The 24,178-nt window shown below is 38.4% G+C and overlaps 1 protein-coding gene across 2 annotated transcripts in view; it reads right to left on the bottom strand.

Annotated features, from left to right (window-relative positions):
• snx6 (sorting nexin 6) overlaps positions 1-24,178 on the bottom strand; it is a 42,809-nt gene that overhangs the window by 8,011 nt on the left and 10,620 nt on the right. For both annotated transcript variants that reach the window (XM_080202851.1, XM_080202850.1), the window contains exons 5-11: positions 18,897-19,018; positions 18,675-18,798; positions 16,659-16,754; positions 14,031-14,136; positions 13,503-13,578; positions 6,943-6,982; positions 5,032-5,118 (exon numbers count right to left, since the gene is read on the bottom strand). In XM_080202851.1, coding sequence (XP_080058977.1) covers positions 5,032-5,118; positions 6,943-6,982; positions 13,503-13,578; positions 14,031-14,136; positions 16,659-16,754; positions 18,675-18,798; positions 18,897-19,018 — 651 coding nt within the window. The remainder of the gene's footprint in view (positions 1-5,031; positions 5,119-6,942; positions 6,983-13,502; positions 13,579-14,030; positions 14,137-16,658; positions 16,755-18,674; positions 18,799-18,896; positions 19,019-24,178) is intronic.

Raw genomic sequence — 24,178 nt, 5'->3', positions numbered from 1 at the left:
TTCATTACCACAGGAAGTAGTTGACGCCAAAACATTGAATACATTCAAGAGGCAGCTGGATATAGCACTTGGGGCAAATGGGATCAAAGGTTATGGGAAGAATGCAGGATTAGGCTATTGAGTTGGGTGATCAGCCATGATCATAATAAATGGAGGAGCTGGCTCAAAGGGCCAAATGGCCTCCTCCTCCTATTTTCTGTATTTCCATGCAACTACAATTAACAATGATGCCTACAATGGTTAGCAAGGTTTTTGGGCAATTCAGTGATGATCAGTGGAAGTAAACATCCCCACTGGGTGTACACCACAATGTTGGTCATACCAAATGCAAAGAACATAAGACATTCAGGATTTGCTAGCTTGAGCCATTTCCTTTCATTAGTGCCCAAGGAGAACGTCTCAATAAGAGGCATTGGGACTAGGAAAAATAATTCTTGTAAATTATTTAAAGGCAGTCTCATTTAGTCAGTTCTTTGAGATCACTGGCCAAGGCACTTGTGTGGAGAAAGGTGGAGACAAACCTCAGGATATTGGGGTTTGCCTGGGATGTTCTTCATTTGAAGGAGAAACTGAAGAATTATGAAAACCACAACAGACCAGGTAAATTAGCACCAGAGGGATCTTCTGAACGTGACCCACTGGTACCCAAACCCTAAAGGTACAGCAGGTAAGGTTACTTCAGCTGACAACTTGGCAATGCTGCAGGTGGCTGCTCTGTCATGTAGCAATAAGTTGTGGCTGAACTGAAGAACAGCTTACAAGAGAAATTTCAGGTAAATGTGACCACAGAACACTGCAAAAATGTTATAGCACAGGAAGAGGCTATTTGGCCTGTCATGTCCCGCTGGAGAAGTAATTCACCTCATGTCTCCCACTAGCCTTCAAACCATAGCCCTGTAAAAGGGGGTTAGTAATTATACTAATAATTTTATTCACTGAAAAGATGAAAAGATTCAGTTTAGCTGAAAAATCATACACACTGCTAGCTGAGTGTAAGTACCCAAGGTCACAAACTGCAAGCTATTAGCTCTCAGGCAGAAACATCACAAGCACCTCAGACTATAAAACAAAGTTCTCCAATTTGCCCAGACAACCAAAAAGGGAGGCAACAATGTTTACAGTTTGAACATAGGGTTTATTTATCTACCGAACATCCCTAGCCTGAGAGAAATCAACAAACACTAAGGGTCTTGAACATAGGGGGATAATTGACATCTACAAGTCAGATACACGTTAAGGACAACTTGTGTCAGTGATAAATCAATCCAGGTAGCATATTAAGTAGATGTGCACACTTTGTTTGGTTAATGGCATTCATATCTTATGCATGCTGTAAACCTAATTACTAGTTGAGTGGATATAGGTAGCTTCTATACAAATGTATATCTCACTGGATTACAAGTAATTAGCACATATCAATCTGGAAGCATATCTGTGTAACTCTGTATGCAATGCTCTGGACTGTGCCACCAGCTAGCTATACTGGAGCCCTTGCTTTAACTCGTAAATAAGCATTGATTTTAAAATCCAAGATTCTTCATCTGTTCACTTAAGGGGAACAAGGTCTGTAAGCAACTGACCATCACACCACAACACCTTGTAAATCTTATCAAATAATGGCCCAATTCTCTCTTGAAAGCTTCACTTGACTCTCCTTCACCAGAATCGAGCAGGCATTCTAGATCTGAACTACCACTTGAAACAAATTTGCTCATGTCACCATTGCTTCTATTGCCAAGTACCTTAAATTTGTGCCCTTTGGTTCTCAATCCTTCTACCAATAAGAACAGTTTCTTCCTGTATACTCTATCCTTCCCCTTGAGACAATGTAATTAGAAGTCGGAGTAGGCCACTAGGACCTTCAAGCCATTCATGGCTGATCTATATGTTGGCTTCAATTCCTTCTCTGCCATTCTCCTATAGCCCTCTACTCCTCGATCTGGCAAACATTTATCCAACTCCACTCTGAATACTTCTAATAATTCAGACCCCAGTACCTTTTAGGCCAGATTCCAGAGATTCACTACCCTCTGCGAGAAGAAATTTCTATGCACCTCAGTTTTAAAAGACTGGCCCTTTACCTTGCAGCTCTGGACCCTTGTCCGAGACTCTCCCACTCATGAAAACATCTCACTATCTACCCTTTCAATCCCCTCTCTTCCCCAGGATCTTATATATTTGAATAAGGTCATCCACATTATAGGGAGGACATGATTGCAGTGGAGAGGGTGCACAGGAAATTTACCAGAATGATGCACAGGCTGGAGGGTCTGAGCTATGAGAAAATATCAGATAAGCTGGGGCTGTTTCCCTTGAAACAGCAACGGTTGAGAGGAGACCTGATTGGGGAGTGTTTTAAAGGAGGAAAGCAGGTAGAAGGGTATAGAAAATGAATTCAAAAGATAAGAATTTTAAAGTCAAGATGGTACCGGACAGGGAGTTAATGTAGGTCAGTGAACACAAAGATGGTAGAACCGGATTTAGCTGCCTGGGTGGCAGTGGTTAGTACTGCTGCCTCACAGCACCAGGGATCTGGGTTCAATTTCAGCCCTGGATGACTGTCTTTGTGAAGTTTGCACTTTCTGCATGGATTTCCTCTGGGTGCTCCAGCCCCACACAGTTCAAAGATGCACAGGTTGGGTGGCTTGGCCAAAGTAAAAGTGAGGTGTGGAGGGCCTGCACAAGATGCTCTGTCGGAGAGTTGGTGCTCACTTGATAGGTCAAAGGCCTCCTTCAATGTAGAGATTCTATGAAAGAATCTATTAACATACACTAAGTTTTAGATTAGCTCAAGTTTAGAGGGTAGAATGTGGGAGACCAGCTGGGGAGTACATTGTTGTCTCTAACCTAGAGTATTCCAAAGACATGAATGAGGGTTTCAGCAGCAGAGAGAGAGACAGAAACAGACACAGGGCACTATTACAGAGATGGAAATATGCAGTTTTAGTGATGGCATGAATAGGTGGTCAGAAGCTCAAATCAGAACTGAATGTGATTCAAAGACTGGAAATGGATTTTGTCAGGGAGAGGAATGAAGTTGATGGCTAGGGAACACAGTTTGGAACAAGGGTTAAAAACTATGGCTTCAACTGACCCAATATTTAAATGGAGGAGATTTCTGCTCATCCATTATCGGCTATCATTAAGCAATCTGAAGCATTTTGCAACAGTGGAGGAGTAAAAGGAGGTGGTGGCAAGATAGAACTGGATGTCATGAGTGTACATGTGAATCATGCATTTGTTGCGTCTTTGGATAATGTCACTGAGGGGCAGCTTGTTGATGAGAAACTGAAGGGAGTAAGGATTGATCACTGGGAAAAACCAGAGGTAATGGCAGGAATAGAAGCCATGGCAAGTGCTTCTCTGGCCATGACAAGCTTAAAAAAAGAATGGAATCGCGTGAGCATATCCACTCAGCTAGCAACAGTGGACATTCTTTGTGGGAAGGATGGTGTGGTGACCGTGTCAGAGATTGCAGACAGGTCAAGAAGGACGAGGGTGGAAAGTTTATCTTTGTCACATTCACGTAAGATGTAATTTGTGACTTTGCTAACTGTGGCAGAGACAGAATCCTGACTGGAGGGATTCAGAAATGGAGCATCAGGGAAGATGAGAAGAGTTTTGGAAGGCTATAACCTGATAAAGGACAGAGGAAAGGGAGACTGGAAATAGAACAGTGCTTTGCAAGAACTATGGGATCAAAAGATTATTTCATTTTGACCAAGGCGATGACGCCAGTTTTAAAGAGGCACACAACACCTGAAAAAAGAGAGCTACTAAAAATATCAAATATAGGGGTCTAGAAGGTAAGTTTGGTGGTCAGCAGTTTAGTGGGATAAGGATCAAGGAAGAAGGTGGGTCTTATTGTCAAGACAAGCTCAAAGGGTATGACAGAGATAGGAGAAAAACTAGAGGGTTCAGGGCTAGGGCAGGAGGGAGCATTAAAGAATGTTTGACCAGTGAGATGGTTGCATCAGAGGCGGTTACAAGTTTGTCTCAATTTGAGAAGTCAACCTGCTGTTGGAGATGAGGGTAGAGCATTAGAAGAGATCATAGAAATCAGATTCCCTACAGTGCAGAAAAGGTCAATTGGCCCATCGAGTTTGCACCAATTCTCAGAGTATCTTACCCAGGGTCCCTACACAACCCCTGCAACTCCTTTGCTTACCCTGCCAATTCTCTTAACCCACACATCTTGGGATACTAATGGACGAATCAGCATGGCCAATCCACCCAACCTGTACATCTCTGGAGTGTGGGAGAAAACTGGAGGGCCCAAAGGAAACCCACAGACACGAGGAGAACTTGCAAATCGAAAGAATGCAGGGTCATCCTGGAATAACGAACAGCTTTAGCAGGGCCAGTGTTTCACGTATTGAATGGCCCAGGAGAGAGAAAGTAACAACTTCCTTGGAATTAGGACCTTAAGGTTGGAGGTGAGGGCATGACTGAGCAAATTAGTAGTTGCAGAAAGCTGTGGCAAACAGAGGTAAAAGTCAGATAGTTAGGATGTTGTAAGTGCAGTTGTAAACGAATGGAGGATGGTGGTTTCTCAGGGATGGATACAGGAGAGGGTAGGGTTAGGGCATAAGAGGGCCAGTGAGCGATACAAAGAAGTGATCAGAAATGGCCTTGTCTATTATTACGGCAGGGCAAGATTATGTAAGATGACAAAGGAGTGACTGCGAATATGAAATTAAGCTCTCCAGATAAATTTACCTTCCTTTGTGGGGCCAGAAAAATGCAGAATGCAATTTTCTGCAGCCATCACTTCCTACCCTTTCAAAGCAGGAAGTGGACTAATGGGACCTTAATGAGGTTCTGTTTAAAAATCAGTGGCCTCATACTGGCATGGGTGTTCAGGAAGCTAACTGAAACCGGTTGTTACCTGATCCCCATTGGCAGTTCAAATTAGTCTCCTAATCTAATTAGAGTTTGTACCATTCACTGTTTAAACCTGAGAAACGCCATGTCAAAATATCACAAAATAACCAAATTAGATAAAAACAGCAATGTTAAAAAATAATTTACCTTACCAGCTTGCGATTCCCTCAAGTAATACCTCAAAAGATCAGAAAGTTTTAGGTCTTCATCTGCTGATACTCGGGCTTCTATTTTCTGAAAATGAAATGCAAGAAATCAAGGACAAAATGATAGCAACTCTGCTCATTAGGTCTGGAGAAATTTTGACCAAATCATCAAAATCACTAGCCTACGTTTTTTAAAAAAATGTACAGAATAGTTTAACAAAGCTGAATTAAAATTTGGGCATGCCTGTCAAATAATTGTAACTAATCTTTTGTATCCATTTCTGATAAATGAATGATCACAAAAGCTTACCTTGACTTTTTGAATACAAAATTTAGAAATACCCTGGAACTTCCTTCAGTAAAATACTAAGGTCTCAAATAGCATGGCTGGAATTCTTTGACCTTACCTGCAGCTGGAACTCTACAGCTGCAGTGAATGGAATTTTGGCTAAGCGCCAAATTCTTCCATTCTCGCTGGCAGGTTAACGAGATAGGAGAATCCTGGCCAGTATATTTTCAGAGAAACACAAAGTTCAGAGTTCAATATATCTAATGCATAACTAGTTTAGCCATCCATCATCAAATTTGGCAGGAATACATTATGCTCTATTGGCCCTCACATCCCATCATCAATATCACCCATAAATCTGTTAAAACCCCTCCTGGGAACACCGTCCCTTGATCAAATCTGATCCTTTCAAACTTTCATCCAATGATGAATTATTTCTCCTGAATGCAACTCCTCAAAAACTGTCCCCTGTTGTATCAACTCAGTGGAGCTTCACTCGTCATGTGCTTACTTACTCAATTATAACCAGTACATCTCCAGCATGCCTTTTCTTCCAGCAATACATCCACAATCTTTAAAGATCTTAGACACAGACTCCTCTTTCATCTGTGTGCTACTTCTTTGCATCAAAGATATGGGTTTAGTTTTTACATAGAACAAGGTGTCATTAATATTTATCTCTTCCCCCATCTTTTCTAACACTAATGATTGTGCTATCAAACTGACAACTAATTGTAGATGAGCTTCAATTCTTTTCTAATTATACACTGGAAGATTAGAGCCATCATCTTTGACCCAATCACAAACTGTATTCTCTTGCCATCAATTCGTCTGTTTCTCTAGCCATTCTGTCAGACTGATCCAGGGATATTTTGCAAACTCAAGATCCCAATTGACTGAGGGTTGAGGGTCTGATCCCATATTGTTCTCTGCTTTCCCTCCTGTAACTCCACCAACCTCCTTGCATCTGATGGGAGCTCACCCTCAACCAATGCCATTTTCACCTCCAAATCAACCACTTCTGGCTAGCCTTCCTCCCTTCATACTCCAAAAACTTCAGCTCATACAAACCCCAGTGCTTTAAGCCTCTCTTCCATCACCCCTGAACCACATCTCCCATTGTTAAACACTTAAAATGTTCATCCTTGTGTTTAAGTCCCTTAACAGCCTCACCCATCCTTAACGCTGCAGCTTCTTCCTACCCCAACAACACTCCCACCTCCCCCAAACTTAGTTCTTCTGACTTTGGTTGCTGCATTTCCCCATTTCTCCTCATCCCACCATTGACCTTCAGCTCTCCTGGCCTCACTCTGGTGAGGCCTCCCTAAATCCCTCTTCCTCCATACTTCAAGGTTTACCTCAAAAACCCATTTTCTTCAAGCAAGCTTTTGGTCAGCCTTCATAATATCTCCTCCCTTGGTTCAGTGTTTATTTTACTCTAACACCCATATAACACCTGATGTTAACAGGTGCTGTGTATATAGACCTGTTGTTCTATGTGTTGTATGTCTACACTACTGCCATATTCAGCATTAATAGGCTGATGAACAAAGATCTAACAACTAAATTTCAAACTTTGGGAAGTTAGTCAAACTAGATGCATGCAAGTCAAAATTGACATACCCTTGTTTTTTCAAATAACTCTGATACCTTCAAGAAAAATCTGAAACAAAATTATGAACACATTACCAAATTGTAAAGTCTTTTTCCAAAAATATATGGTACTTAGAGAACAGCAAATTTATTAAACTGACTACTTCAAGCACACTTTATAAGTTATTATTCAAAACTAAAGAAAATTGTGTTTTTCCACAAGGTCAAACTGCTGTCTCAAGGTTTGAAAGTGAATCTGCTCTTAATTTAGGACTCTTGGAGTCTTAATCCATTGGATATAAATTCATAACCAAAAACTGTTCATAACATGGTTGTTGTTGGAAGCAGGAATCTCACAGGTGCGGTAGGGAACCTTCTGAGTTTGAACCAAGGCTCAAGAGTAGGAAAAAATACTGATTTTAAAGATAGAGATTGTTTTTTCCACTTTTACCAGTTTCTCTATGCCATCTGGATGGATGGACAGTTTAACTCAAAACTCCACATTCAAAATGAGTACATTTGTACATTTTAGTATGAGCATGAAAAATAGAAAAACTAAGCTATTGCCATATTTTTTGGCATGTTAATCCTGGATTTGCAAATAAATATATATTAACTACCTTTGAGAGAGTCCTCTTTATTCAGAAAAAAAATCAGATTTGAAATGCTAAGTCATTTAGCTTTCATTTCGCACATTACAAAAAAATTCAGAATGTCTCAAACTTAAAATCTTTCGTAAAAATGGTTTTGACTGGTTACATTTAATTTTCTCTGGATATCCCACAAAACAAAATTCCAGTCTTGCTAAAACCCATGGATTTTAATTCTCTCTAATCTTTCTCACTACTTAATTGTGGGTCTATGAATATATTGAAAATATGAAGGTTTGTATTGGTGCTTTTGATCTATATTTCAAACAAATGAACACAATCATCTTTTCTCTTATCATTTCTCAGCCTTTTGGCTAAGATCAAGCCCAAGATCAGGTGTAATGCCTTTGTCAGCTTGGTCTTGTATATTTCTCTTCTGGACCATGAATTGGATTCAATTTGAATTTGTTTTTTTGGAGCAAGCAACGAGATGGCATTGGGTTTGCCAGGGCTACTCCGAGCATTGGCTTTGTAACTTTAATAGAATCACAAAAATTTACATAATTACACTCCTGTGACTCACGTAACAGTATTGATCTGCAATGATGGCTTTGCAGTAGCTCTCTTGAGGGAAGATTCCTTCTGTGCTTTATGTAATAAACTTGTTCTCTATAATTTATGACTTTATGATTTAATTACACATAATGCACAGAGGAAATCTTGCCCTTTATCCTGTAATTGCTTGGTTCAACTGACTTAGGCTATAATGGTTATAACAGTGTAATTAAATCTCCAGGTTCAAGAGACCACTACAACCCAGTTCAGCCTCTAATATGAATGTTGAATATGCATGTTTGTACTGAAACTGATTAAAAATATTTAGTCACTGTCTAGTATATACAAATGCATAGACACACCATTTGTTTTATCCCCCTATTCTATGTTAAATGTTTAGACTACTAATTGTTAATGAATTGTAATGCTTTTCAGCAAAGTCTGTAGAGTGACGGAACTACCTGCAAGCTAATCCAAGGGAACAATTTGTACGAAATCCTGACAAATAAATAATAGGTCAAAAGCTGGATTTTTTTTAAATCTGAAGTTGAGTTCTGGAACAATGGGAAACTCCACAACATGAAATATACACTAAATACATTTCAACTCCAATTAATACATACTGCATCAAAAAGGTGCAAAATAACATTAAATTCACCACAATTGTAATGAGCTTAATGTTTTGTTAAAGTGGAAAGACATAACCCTTCTTCAGGATAAACTAAGAAAAACAATTGCTATCTAAATCCGTTGGATTAATGTTTAACATGATGCAATAATACAGGAAAAGTTCTGTTCTTCAAATTTTTATTTTAATGTAGATAACTTTTGTGTACAATAAATGTTGCTGGATTAAAAATGCCAAAATGGCATCAAAATACAGGACAATTGCAATACTGTGCGAAACCTATGCTAAAAATCAGAGAATAAAAGGACAATTAATCCTTTCAAAAGTTTGTCAGGGTTTGTGTGAAAATAAGATTTTCTGAACAGTTCAATATATTGTTTGCAGCAATTTTTACTCGGCAAAATACCAGTTGTACAGGACAGGTATTGATTGGGACTACGTAATTTTCACCATAAATCTACTAAAGAGTGCCTGTTCTGCAGGACCCTAGGAAATGGAAAGTCAGACCAAATAAGAAAGCTGCAGGCGCAGCAAGTGAAGTTAAGCAAAAGCGTTTGACCATGTTAAATAACATTTGCTACAAAAGGGCATTGATCATCAGAAGGCCTCAAACGTTCACAAATGCAGGGCAGGAGTAACTAATAAAGGTCAACATTTTGTTAAAGATGCACAATCAGTATTAACTGGCTGCAAAGAAAGCATTTTAGGCTATACTGCCAGGGCCACTTAAAGAATCATATTTAGGTGAGATAAGGATCTGGTAGGTTAAAGTTTATAGAACAGTGTTCAGCTTTTGTTGCTGCAGTGAAGTATCTCTACAAAGACTACACAGATAGTTAAACGGGTAATATTAAATTTCAGACTCCATTGCAATTTTCAGATTTTGCATGATTTAGCAGTACAAGTTACTCACCTCATACTGACCACAATTTGGTTAAATGATAGCATGACCCAGGCACCAGGACATTACCAGCCAGTGTACTATCGAATGTGCTACCCTATACATTCGCCTCTTCAGGGGTTGGTGGAAAAGCATTGCTGAAATGAGACTTAACCTCAACCCAGCAAACTTTAATTTACAAAAAATGGTCACTAACAATCTTCACATCTTTAGTTATAATAAAGGTGCTACCTTGGACCACAGTTGGAGCACTGCACAGTCAACATATTTCAGGAAGGATGTGATCACATGAGGATACAAGATGATTTAGGAGGATGTTGGTATGGAAATTTAGGTACGAGGAACCATTGGGTAGGTTGGAGTTTTTTTTGAAACAAAGGAGATTGCGTGATTTAACTGACATGGATAAAATTGAGCTGGCCAAATAACATGGATAAAAAGGTGGTATTTCCATCAGAGCAATCAATAATCAGGGGGCACAGGTTAAAGTAATTTAAAGGTTAGAAGGCAGTTGAGAAGCAATTCTCTTTTCCTAGAAGTGGGGGTTTGGAACCAATTACAAAGGAGGATACCAACTCACTTTGATATGCACTCAAGATGATGTAATCTACAGAACATGGACCAAAAGCTGGAAGGTTGAAGGCAGATAGCCTTCACAGCCAGAGCTCCTCCTTTAAATAAGTCATAAAGGTGTACAGCATAGAAACAGAACCTTCAGCAAAACTCAGCCATGCCAACCAGGTCACTCATCTTCTGAGGCTCCAGGCAAAAGTGTCCCAGCCTATGCAGCCTCTCCTTATAATTCAAAACTTCCAGTCCCAGTAACACGTTTGTAAATCTTTTCTGCATCCTTTCCAATTTAGTAACTCCTTCCTATGGCAAGGTAACCAGAATTTTATGTAGTACTGCAAATGTGGCCATTACCAATGTCTTTACTGTTGTAAGACAACATCTCAGCCGCTGTACTCTTATGCTCTGACCGATGAAGGCAAGTGTGCTAAACACTGCCTTCGTAACCCTGTCTATTCGTGACACCACTTACAAGAATGTATGTACCTGCGCTCCTAGGTCTCTGTTTGACACCACCACCCAGGGCCATACAATTAGCTGAGTAAGTCCTGCCCTGGTTTGTCTCACCAAAATGCAACACCTCAAAATTTATCTGAATTAAACTCCATCTGCCACTCCTTAGCCCACTGGCCCAGTTGATCAAGATTCCATTTTCATCTTAGATAGCCTTCTTTACTGTCAAATACACCACCAATTTTTGGTGTCATCCAGAAACTTACTATGTCTCCTATATTCTCATACAAACCATTTATATAAATGACAAACAACAGACCCAGCACCAATCCCTGCAGCACACCACAGGTCACAGGCTTTGTCTGAAAAACAACCCTCTACTGCCACCCTCTGTCTACTACCAGCAAGAAGTCTCAACACCAGGTTGAAGTCCAACAGGTTTATTTGGTAGCAAATGCCACTAGCTTTGAGTGCTGCTCCTTCTTCAGATAAGTCATCCTACCAGCAAGCCAGTTTTGAATCCAACTGATAGTTCTCCCTGGATCCCACATGATCTAACCTTACTGATCAGTCTATGAAGTATCAAAACTTTCGCTGTAGTCCACGTAGACTATGTCTACCACACTGCCCTGATCCATTTTCTTGGTCACCTCTTCAAAAAATCACATTTGTAACAATTTCCCACACTCAAAGCCTTGCTAACTATCCCTAATCAGTCCTTGCCAATGCAAACACACATAGATCTCCTCAAAATTCTCTCCAACAACTTACCCACCACTGATGTTAGGCTCACTGGGCTGTAGTTCCCTGTTAAATAACAGCACATTTGCCTCCCTCCAAATCTTCTGGCAACTGACCCATGGCTGATGATGATACAACTATCTCAACTAAGAGTTCTGCAATTTCTTCCCTAGCTTCCCACAACATCCTGGGATACATTTGATCAGGTCCCAGGGATTTATCTATCTTTATAGATTTTAAGACATCCAGCACCACCTCTTCTGTAAAGCAGACGCTTTTTAATACATCACTATTTATTTGAGCTCCCTAGCTTGCGTGCTTTTCTCCATGGTAAATACTAACGGGAAATATTCGTTTAGGATCTCACCCATTGCCCATAGCTCCAAGCTTCCATGCATATTACTAAGTTCTACCAGATTCAGCCATCAACTGAACAAAAACACATTCCTTTTGTTCTGAGAACATTAATTGCTCCATCCAGAATGGTAGATATGCAAATGGATGAAACAATGCCCAGAAAATAATGAAGTTGCACTTTAGATTTAGCTATAACTATGATCTATACTGAGTACAGTTCTGGTGTCACAAGATAACTACTTACAACAGTAGCATGAAATACTTAAGACTTTGTTTACAAATTAACATCCCGAATTAGTTGTGAGGAGACAAATTTTAGTAGTTGATTTAATGTTAAGGGAAGTACTGGATGTATCCTTACAAGTTATCCCATTCTTACTTGTGTCTAATGTTATAGAAATTAAGAACACTAGTACAGACAATACAGGTAAAATAAAAACCATTACAAGTCCTCAACTAAAGAATTAGATTATTTACTTTGGAATAACGTGGCAATAATGGAAGCTTTTAAAATGAAGGAACTGAATACAGGCTTTTTTAAAAAAGTCAAAATGGTTAGGGAAGGTAGGACTAGAGGTTTTGTCTATAAAATAGAAAGGCAGAGTAAGAGTAAACGACAGTCATCAGCCTCTGACGTAAACAGCTGGAACAACTGAGAATTCAGTCGCTATTCTGTAAAAGAGAACCCAACAGGGTCAGGAAGGAGTACACTTCCAATGAAGTTGCAACTTTGTTGTGATTGAGAATTCATACAGAACCATAGGCTCCTGAACTTTAAAAGTTTATTGGTGTCACAAGTGAGCTTACATTAACACTACAAAGAAGTTATTGTGAAAAGCTCCTAGCTGCCACACTCCAGTAGAATTTATTGTGGCCAATGCAATTAACCAGCATGTCTTTCAGACTGTGGGACGAAACCAGAGCACCTGGAGGAAACCCATGCAGATGCAGAGAGAACATGCAAACTCCAGAGTGTTCCTGGCTTAGGTCACTGTCTAAGGTAATCAAGCAAAGCTTGACACACCACAGCTCTTCCTTAAATTGGCTGCAGTTGTTTTTTCTTCAGGGTATTCATTTTGTACATTATATATATCCTCGTTTCAGAGAAGGTATGCAGCATAACATGAAAATACATCTAAAGCAAAGAACATATTACATTGCATAACTGTTAATCTTCAGCATCATGCAAGTCTAATAGTAAAAGCATATTTCAGAATAATTATGGGGCAGGGGCTGATGGTTTGAATAATAAAAATATTATTGACATACAGGAAAACTGGTTTATTAAAACTAGTTGAGGCACAATCAATACTCACATTGTTGACTGAATTTTATTCCCCCTACATTTTCCAGTTGTAAAACGTTATCTTAATTTCTATCCCCTGTAGCCTCCATCGATACCTACTCTCTGCAGAATCCATCTCCAGACACTGGCAGCATTTGGTCACCTTACTCATGTGATCTTTCTTCATCTTTCATTGAGCATCAGTTGGCTTTTTCACTGGAGGCATCACAGCCAAACCAGATTCTGCTTGCCACATGTGGTCTTTCCAAGGCAAGTAAATATATCAAGCAAAAGCATCCGTGCTGACATTTTCCTATCTAGTCAGTGAAATCAAAGCTAATTATACAACCCAAATATTGCCTCAAATAAAGTGAGCTGTATGAGCACAATGTGGGAATCATAGAAAACCCATTCAAGGCTTGTAACTCAATGTTTCACTAGGATCAAGTCAGAAACCTCAATCATAATTCAAACAATAATATCTAGAAAAAAGTATTTCATAAATCTTACTTGCATAGATCTGTTGAGTCTTGTGTTCCTAAAGTGTGCAATGTTGAACTAATTCTACTATTGTCATCTGCCACATCTGAGAAGGAAAAGTACGCTGTGTATTAGAAGATTTCTCAAAAATATTTTTTATTGCCTGTTCAACATGCAATATTATGCATTGTCATTCCCCTTCCATCCCAAAGTTACTACATGACACTCACCCAAGTTTTAGTTCCTTTGCCAAATTTCACATCCCTTTTTGTTTTAAAGTAAAAGTCCTTCCTCTATCCAGGTACTGATCTCTACCTCAATGCTACTTAACAATGAATAAAATGACTATGTAAAATTGGAATGGTAATTATTTTATGTAACTAGCTAATTGACAAGAATTTTATGGTAGTTGATGTTTACATATTTTTACTGATTTAACTACGTTTTGTAAAACCATAAAAGGTTGCAATAAAGACAATGAATATTTTGTTCAACCTACCAATATCCTCTCAATGGCATTGCTTCACATTTCAATGCCTCACAAGAACTGCTACTTACTCTTGTGCGATTTTGTCAATTTGTCTGCCTTGACTGCTGCATCCTTTATTCTGTTATTATATTCCAGAAGGAAGGTTTTCTCGTGTTCAAAGAAATCATCAACATCCTAAAAATATTTCACAACTATTTTAAAATCAACAACTTAATGCAGAATTAAAACACACTGCTTCCTTAAACAGCAACCATTAGATAAATACTTGTGTTCTCAGATCTAAATCTTAATAGTCGCTCATCTTTGTCAGTTAACCAATGGAGGCCATATTGCAATTTCTTGACAGATGTACCCTAAGAAGTTTCATTCATGCAGCAGCATCTGGATAATAAGTAGTCTAATACAATTTTTAAAAATAGGTATAATAGATTTCACATTTCTCATTAATACTTCAATAGATTGGTATATAGCTTGCATTTATATGGCACCCTGAAAGAAAGATCCCAAAATGCTTAACAAAACAGCTGCAAGACCAAAAAGGAAAAGTGACTGGAAGCATGATTAAAAGTTTGGTCGAAAGGGGCAAGTTTTGACAAGTTGGAAAAGCGAATTGCCAGTTAGAGAATTTTATTTCAAGAGACAAGACAGCCTGATGCTCTTGAACCAATAGCGGAGTTCATGGATCTTCAAGGAGGTTGGACTCAGAGGAATGGAGCACATGGGTAAAGAAATACAATCAAATGAAATGCCAGAGATTGCCTGCAGGGATTTCGAAACAACAATTTTAAACTGAATATTCTGGGAAATAATATAAATCAGTCAAGACAGAATGTGGTAATAAAGTCATGTTCAAGAATTTCAAAATGTGGAGAGGCTGAGAGAAAGGTGAAAATATTTGAGTTGCAGTCCAAGATTATGTTAATCTTAATTAATCTTAAACATCAGACTAATGTAACTACAACATGAAATACAAAAATGTAGTTTAATTAACTGGCTGTGAAGTTGACAATTTCATAATCTGACGAAGTATTCTCTACTTCCACATCTGAATTTATCATTTTGACCTTTAAGCCAAACCTTGATGTAGCTAAATTCTCTCTCCTGCTTTTTTCCTAGTCTACTGTAGTATATCTTCTTTATATGCAGCAGCTATCTCAGATAAAAATCTTCAAAAGGCCTGAAGCAATATTTCCACTAAAAAAGAGACAACAGACCTAAAGCAATCTTGTGGCAAAACCAACTGCCATTGTAGCATAAAAATGTTGGTTATTAAATAGATGATCAATTTGATTACACACAGGCAAAACATTTTAAGATAAAAAATTCACACATGAAATTATAATAACTAATAATCTATAGATCAAACTCCCCAAAACAACAACAACTCCATCTATAAAGCATCAGCAATGCAGCCAATAAAATAATTCATTTAGCTTAACCTCCAGCAAACTGTTTTTGGATTATTTTGTCAGCATCCTTGATGTGTGCCAAGAGAATGGAGTAATTAACTAAAGCTGAGGTTTTAGCAATTTAAAACTGAATTTTCTCCAGCTGTGCCCATCTTAAGTAGGAAAAATTTTTGAAAATCCACAACAGTATTGTGAAAATGCTGCAAATAAACAAAAATTTCCTGAAAAATAGATGAGATTTAAATCTGTTTTCCAAGTAACTAGACTGCAGTTTAAAAGAGGCATAAAGTTTGCCTTAAGTCTAACGCTGAGATATAATATTTAACACAAAAGGTGACTGTGCAAATGGATTTATATGGATTTGGCTCTTAACTTTCCCAGAGTTACAGGTATGTGACCTTCTGTAAATCAAGGTGATTGTTTTCTCCCAATTTACTTCCTCTCCCTATATCATTGTTCTAAGAAGATTCCCTGCCTTTTTCTACATATCATTTTAATTCATAATTACTTCTCTTTTAGTTCTGGTGTTTTGGTTTGCTGAACAACATCTGGTCTTATTGCTATCCTGCTTTGTTGTCTATGAATTTCCTTCAATGATATGTGCAAAAATCAAACACACAATCTGAAATAAATACAAATTCCATTTTAACTGCTTTGTTTTCATGGGGTGGGAATTGGGGAAGGGGGGGAAAAAAAGAGTGGACAGGCTGGGACCCAGATCACTGTTTGACCCGAGAGAGGGTAAAGACCTGGCTTGGGTCACATCTGTGTGGAGTATGCACATTCTCCCCATGTCTGCATGGGTTTCCTCCCACAATCTAAAAATGTGCGGGTTAGGTGAATTGGCCATGCTAAATTTTCAGTGTAGCTGAACACTGGATAGGCAAATCCTAAGAATGGACCGATGCAGAACATGGGTTCCCAATCACAGGTTGCGACCAATGGAATCATGGGCTCCTCCCACTCTGAGGCAGCAATGACAATTGTGCATGGAAACTCTTGCAGGACAACTCAGGTATCAGCTCACTGGCACCACAATAAATGCACAAGTTTTGCTTTCTTGCTGTACTTTGGAGCACCTCCTGAAGGTGAAGCCCAATGACTTCAGAAACCATTTTGCAAGCTCTGAAAAACCCTTGATCCCAGTTTTCCACCCCCGCCGCTCTCAACTTTGTCCCACCCCACAATTCTTCTCCCTACTGTTCTCACTAGTGACAATATTACAGATTAAACTTTAAATACAGATTTAATGCTCTAGGTCTTTAAAATGCATTAACATTAACACACCTTAACACCTGCAACAAGTACTTCATCAGCTGTCTTTACCATATTCTTAAAGAAATCTTCTAGTTTTTCCTTTTTATTTTTTCCACGAATACTCAGCTATGAAACAAAACAAACATCTTAGCTAGTGCAGTACTTACAGAAGCACTCATAAATAATTCAGTTAACATTCTAGTTTTAAACAAACATCTGCAATGTTATTTTCCTCATAAGGCAGGGCAGAGCTTCAAGTTCCTTATCCCTGGTATCTACCATGCACTTGAAAAGAAGAAAAAATAATGGAAGCAATCCAAACAACATATGTAACAGGACCACAAATAGATAGCATGCTACTATCCTATTAACTTTTTGCATCATTTACAATTTACGATAATGGGGTTGAAATTAAAAGCTGATCACCCATTCTCTGTAGGCATCACACAAGTTGAACCATAATAATATTCAAAAGTAAATGAAAGTTTACTCAAATACATTTTTTTTAAAAAACCACATTGGCAGAATACAGTAAATGGCCAGCATACAATGCCACAATGAAGGGTGGGGAAAGTGTTTCTCCTCATGAATTTCTAATTCCCTCTGCTGAGGGAGAGGTATTGGCCACATCACTAACAGTACTATGTGTTTTATATCTTCAGATATGTTAAGTCCATAAAAGGTGAGGAAGTAAACATGGAGACCCTTAATCTTCCCAATCACCATTGATTGAATTTGTGGCCTGCTGCAAGGATGTGCAGAAAGGCAGTCCAGGGAATTTTTCCTTCTAATGTTAGCCTGATTATATTCTACTCCAGACAATTTAATTGACATCAGGACAGTAGGAATGAGCAATAAATGCTGGCCAGTAACATCCAGGTCCCATGAATGAATTTTAAAAAAAATGTTCTGATGCTAACTGGGGATTTATTATTCAGCTGTAGTGCTACAAACAATATTAATTCCATATTTAAAGTTTATTTGTTTGTCACAAGTAGATTTACATACAGTGTAATGAAATTACTGAATATTTTTACTTAGACTATGAGTATCAGTCTAGTTACAAGTTCGATTATACATCAGGTTCTACATGAAAAATGTAGTCAACTTTTGAAAAAGGTTATTTTAAATGAAGCTAGGTCAATCAAGGAGAAAAGGTATCCATTCTGAATTTACTCAGAAGTATCAAGTCCTTTGAAATGGTTATACTCTTACACCCTGAAGATCAGTTTCAGAAAACCAGAGGCTGCTGCAACTTTAAAAAAAGGTCCCTTGATTCACATCAAGTTACAACACCAAACCTATCTGCCCAAAAGATACCCAAAGCCTTTGCTTTGCAATTAGTGAAGATATCTCATAATTTGTTTTAATGTAATGCAGAAATCTTAAAACTTATTTTTAATTTATGCATAGGATGTTGGCACTGCTGATTGGCAAGCATTTATTGCTGATCCCCAATTGCCCTGAACCAAGTGGCTTGCTGGGCCATTTCAGAGGGCATTAGAAGTCAACCATATCACTGTGGATCTGGAGTCACATTTAGACCAAACCAGGCAAGGATGACAAATTTCCTTCCCTAAAGGGCATTAGTACATCAGATGGGTTTTTAACCACAGCTAACAATGGTTTCATGGTTATTAGATTTTTATATTGAATCTAAAATTTCACCATTTGCCATGATGGAATTTGAACCCAGGTCCCCAGGTATTTACCTTGGTCTCTGGATCATTAGTCCATTGAACACACTATCACACCATTATGTCCCCTTAAAATTTTTTAAAAGCCATAAATTTTTTTGAACTTTGATGCAAGGAACTTCTAATTTGTTGCCATTACTGAACAATAAACATTCAAGTTGCATGCAAGCAAAACAAATACTTGAAATGGAGAAATTAAGGAAAGCAAATCAGTACACCACTTGTCAAAATACAGGCCATTGGAAAATTAGACATTTTACAATTAACTGCTAGTTTACCATAAATAAGTTGAAAGTTAAACTAATTTCAATGTAAATATTATAGACTTCAGAAAGTAAACTCAACTGACATCTTGATTATATTCCAAGAAGATATGAAAGTTTAAGTCATTTCGAAGAACTGGATGTGCAGCTACACGACACAAAAAAACTTCATGCATGGCAACGGTTTTCTTGAATATAGCCAAGTACTCACTGTAACAAGAAAACAGTTTAAAGACAATAGTATTTAAAATAGTATTACAAGGCAATGTACTGGCTTTGTTAAACTGCATGGTATATAGTGTGCTCACGCTTCAAGTTCCTGCTTCATCTTTGTGAATTCTTCCTTGGTCATTGATCCTTCTCCTTCCCCTAATTTCTGCAGTTTATCTCTTGAAGCATCAAAATCAGGCTTTGGAGGTGCTGGTGGGATCTGTTGAGATGATACGTACTTTAGTTGGAGAACTAGAAACTTAAAGCTTTAATTAAACTACACCAGGGAAATAAAACAATGTTTGATTACTCAGACTTCATGATAAGCTTTGCATTTGTGATTATGCAATTATATTTTGGAAGAAATTTGAACTTTATGTAGCTTAACCAATACAATTTTCTCATTTTCCAAATGCAACCAAAAACAGAAATCCTACACTTATAATTTTATTTGCTGGAACAGCAAATTTATATATTAGATTGTATTATGGGAATATTTTTAAATTCAGTTTACTATCGTTATATGGCATAGCACAATTGTGCTCAAGATAAAAGAAACTTCACTCAAAAGGCAATTAATGTTTGGAGTGATCTCAGGTGAATGCTAGAATCAGAGGTGATAAGGCAGTTCAAAATGCAGTTCAGTACTAAACAAAGTGAATTGCAGTATCAGTGTTAAGTCAAAAGGAAAAAAAATTACCTTCCACATTCTTAACATTTTTGTACATTTTTGAACCAGATACAGCAAACTAAATACATTTTGAACCCTTAATGTTTTCAGCAATATGAAAAGTTAAGGCTCAAACATGTAGTCATACCATACTTCAATAAATTTATGACTGCACTAGAAATGTAGCTCTTAAAAATGGTCACAGACTTGAAGTTGAACAGAAGCTAGTGGCTACGTTGTAAATTCTTGGGTACATAAATAAAGAAAACAGAAACCTAATCTGTGACCCTAAGGATGTCAAAGGCATGACATATAATACTGTGGTTTTCTGTTGTAGATACCAGAAAACATTTCCAATGCAATTTGTATTTGACCATACAATTTCTTCATACTATTTCTCAGAAAGTGGTAATGAATCAACATTTAATCCAAGTATATTGCCAAGAAATTCAAAGACTTCCACAACTCAGCGCGCATGGTTCCCATTTACTTAAAGTAGGCTGGAGTTTATAATGTCTTCGTTGGAGTCATAAATTACTTTCACTTCTCCACATGTTTACTTTGTTTTATCTAATACAAATTTTAACATGCTGTACTATTACACAAACTGAACCTATTCAAATGTCACCACTGTACTCCCCCTCTTTCACCACTGCCCTCCATTCAATCTACTAAAATGGATGCTTGACCACTCTCAGGAGCTGTAAGCCCACATTTAAAGCAGTCACAAATACCAGCTGATTTTGAAGATAGAAAATATTTTAGAATTTTGCTCCACTTTGCATCAGAGTCATAAAAATATGCAGCATGGAAGAAGACCATTCAGCCCATCATGTCCAAGCTAAAGTGCCATCCTACCAAATCCCACTTTTCAGCTCTTGGACCATAGTCTTGTATGGTATCTCATGTGCTTATCTCATGGGGGTTTCTACCTCAGCAATCCTATAATGCAGTGAGTTCCAGATCCCCCCTGCCCTTTGGGTGAAATCCCCTCTAAACCTCTTACCCCAAATATATGTTCCCTAGTTAAAAAACACTCAAGGGGAATACGACAGTCCATCTGGACTCCAATTTTATACACCTCAGTTAGGTCTCCCCTCAACCTCCTCACTTCCAAAGAGGGGCAGCACAGTAGCATAGTGGTTAGCACTGCTGCCTCACAGCAATAGGGGCCTGGGTCCGATTCCAATCTTGGGTGACTGTGTGGAGTTTGCACATTCTTCCCATGCCTGTATGGACTTCCTCCAAGTGCTCCGGTTTCTTCAGTCCAAAGATGTGCACGTTAGGTGGATTACCCATGCCAAGTTGCCCATTAGTGTGACAAGATGTGTAGGTCAAGAGGATTAGCGAGGTAAATACGTGGGGTAACAGGGATAGGACAGGGTGGTGGGCCTGGGTGAAATGAACTGTCGGAGAGTTGGTGCAGACTAAATGGGCCTATGACCTCCTTCTACGCTGTAGGGATTCAATGATATCCTAGTGGCACAGTGGTTATCACTGCTGCCTCACAGCACCAGAGAACTGGGTTTGATTCCTGACTTAAGTCACTGTGCAGAGTTTGCATGTTCCCCCCTTGTCTGTGTGGGTTTCCTCCCAGTCTGAAAGACATGCTGGTGAGGTGCACTGCCCATGTTAAATTCTCCTGCACTGTACCCAAATGAGCACCAGTGTGTGGCGACTAGGGGATTTTCACAGCAACTCCACTGCAGTGTTAACTGTAAGCCTACTTGTGACACTAATAAGTAAACTTTAAAGCTTAGTCTATCTGATCTTCTCTTGTAATTAAAATTTTCCAGGCAAGATACTCAAATCTCCTCTATATTAATAAGAAAATGCTTCAGGGAAATTAATGGGGTAAAATGCTGACAAATCACCTGGGCCTGATAATCTACACCCCAGAGTATTTGCCCTCCAAATATTGGACAAATTAGTGGAGCAGTTCTAACTGATTGGAAGGTGGTAAATGAAGCCCACTATTTAAAAAGGGAAAGAACAAAGTGAGAATTACAAACCAGATAACCTGACAGTAGTGTGGAAGATGCCCATTATAAAAAGATGTGATAACATTTGGAAAACATTCATGTGATTGGAGAAAACCAGCATGAGTTCATGAAAAGCAAATCATGCTTAACAAATCCATTGGAGTTTACCTTAAGGATTTAATGACTAAAATAGATAAGGAGAACCAGTGGATGTGGTGTATTTGTACTATTAGAAGGCTTTTGGTAAGGTCTCTCGTAAGAGGTTAGTGGATAAAATTAGAGCACATTGGGCAAGTGGGAATAAATGGATCTCTTTCAAAGTGGCAGTCAGTGTCTAGGGGGTACCACTGGAATCAATGCTTGGGCCCCAGCTGCTCATGATATACAACTGACCTGTTTAAAGTTTTATTCATGTCACAAATAGGCTTACATTAATATAGCAATGAAGTTAGTTTGAAAATCCCCTAGTTGCCGCACTCCAGCACCTGTTCGAGTACACAGAATTTAGCACAGCCAATGTACCTAACCAGCATGCCTTTCAGAATGTAGGAGGAAACTAGAGCACCCAGAGGAAATCCATGCAGACATGGGGAGAATGTGCAGAGTCTGCACAGTGACCAAAGTCAGGAATCAAATGCAATCCCTGGCATTGAGAGGCAGCAGTGCTAACAACTGTACCACCGTACCATTCTGGATGAGGGAATCAAATAACATTTCAAGTTTGCTGATGACAAAACCGAATGGAATTGAGGGGAATGCAAGGAGATTGAGACGATTGTGACAAGTTGAATGGGTGGGCAAACAAGGGGCAGATGCAGTGCAATGTAGCTGAATGTGAAATTACACACTTCAGTGTGAAAAAACAGAAAAGGCAGAATATTATTTAAATAGTGATTTGCTGGCAAGTGTGGACATACTAAGGGACCTGGATGTCCTTGCACTTGAGTTAATGAAAGTGGAGGGGCAGGTGCAGCAAGCAATTGGGAAGGCAAATGGAACACTGGCCTTCATTACAAGGGAATTTGGATTCAGAAGTAGGGATGTCCTACAGCAGTTGTATAGTGTCTTGGCGAGACCACAGCTAGAGTATTTGTCTCCTAGCTAAAATAGGATATTCTTGCCTTAGAGAGGGTGTTGTGGAGGTTCACTAAGCTGATACCAGAGTTATTGGGACTGTCCTATAAGGAGAGATTGGTTCAACTGGGCCTGTATTCACTTCAGTTTAGAAGGACAAGAGGCGACCTGACTGAAACATAAAATTCTAACAGGGCTGGACAGCCTAGATGCAGGGAGGGTGTTTTTTCTGAGTGGTGGAGTGTAGAATCTGACGGCATAGTCTCGGGATAGAGGGCAAACTTTTTATACTTGAAATGAAGGAAAATTTCTGCACTCAAAAGTTGGTGACCCAGTAGAATTCTCTACATCAGAAGGCTGTGAAGGCACTGAATGCACTCAAGGAAAATTTTGGCATCAAGGGATATGGAACAAAAGCAGGAATCTGGCACTGAGATAGAGGATCAACCATGATCATATTGAACGGCCTATTCCCAGTTTTGATGTATCCTCTTTTGTGCTGTCAATTTCCCCAACAATGCAGTGACCAGAACGGCACAGAATACCCAGCTGTAGCCCAACTAGTGTTTCAGGTTTTAGAAATTTGTAAAAGCAAATGGTAGTACTAACTTGGCACTTAAACCAAAGAGAACAACTAGCAGACAATTCCATAACCTTTTATTCAAGAGTTGTGCTTTCAGGCAAAGGAAGAAAAAATATGTAGAATTTAAATGCTACCGCATTCTACGTGTCAAGTCTTTATTTGACATTTAAAACTAGGACTATATTTACTGGTCATTTAACATTACAATTTAATATCAAATTATAGATTCCCTCAAATATCAAGTGAAATTACCTGTTGTTTCAACAAATTTTCCTCCTCCTAGCCTACATTTTTCTCACGACACTAAGTTTGCTCCACAATGCATTTTAAATAAAAGACAGAAGTCAAATTGGAATGAGATAAAGAACAGCTTCATATATGTTACCTCCTCTCCCCATCTCCCCCAATTCCCAGGTGTTAAAAATGAGGTCACATGTCTATACAGCTAATCTTTTGTTTAAAAAGGTAGGGATTATTAGCTGGTTTTGAAAATGAACCTTTTTTAAAAATAGAAGGTTGAGCAACTAAACAAACAAATGACATGAAATGTCACATCCCATAAAGCTTTGACAAATGTCCATTTTCAGCACTGACATTTAACCTGTTTGTCCACGTTTTCCTAATAAGTTTGAAATAAGTGCCCAAGATAAAGAAAAATATTCCATCAGTAACACTGACTGGACATTACTGATAACTCAAGAAATTAGAAATAACACATGTTCAGGGTGTAAAACCAAATTTAACTCAATGCTCAGCTTTGGCCAAATATATTGCCAAAGTCAACCTCTTGGTAGAGGATGTACATTCAACTAAAAGTGAATATGTTAACAAAATAAAATCTGTTATTAGGAACACGTCACAAAAACCTTATTTAGGAATGGAAACTTGTGTCAGAGGATGATGGACTTTCTTTTTAAATTCATTGAGCTCACTGAATGATTTTCCCATTACACAGCATTTAACTATTTACATAATAATCCTAAATATTTATAGATTTTTCATAAATATTACAGGAGGCAACATTTTGTAGACAGTCATAGGAAAATGTATATATTTACTAAAAGCATTTTA

The sequence above is a fragment of the Carcharhinus amblyrhynchos genome, chromosome 14 (assembly GCF_965287045.1).
Source record: "Carcharhinus amblyrhynchos chromosome 14, sCarAmb.v2.hapA, whole genome shotgun sequence".
NCBI lineage: Eukaryota > Metazoa > Chordata > Chondrichthyes > Carcharhiniformes > Carcharhinidae > Carcharhinus > Carcharhinus amblyrhynchos.
This window is presented reverse-complemented; position numbering and strand designations above follow the sequence as displayed.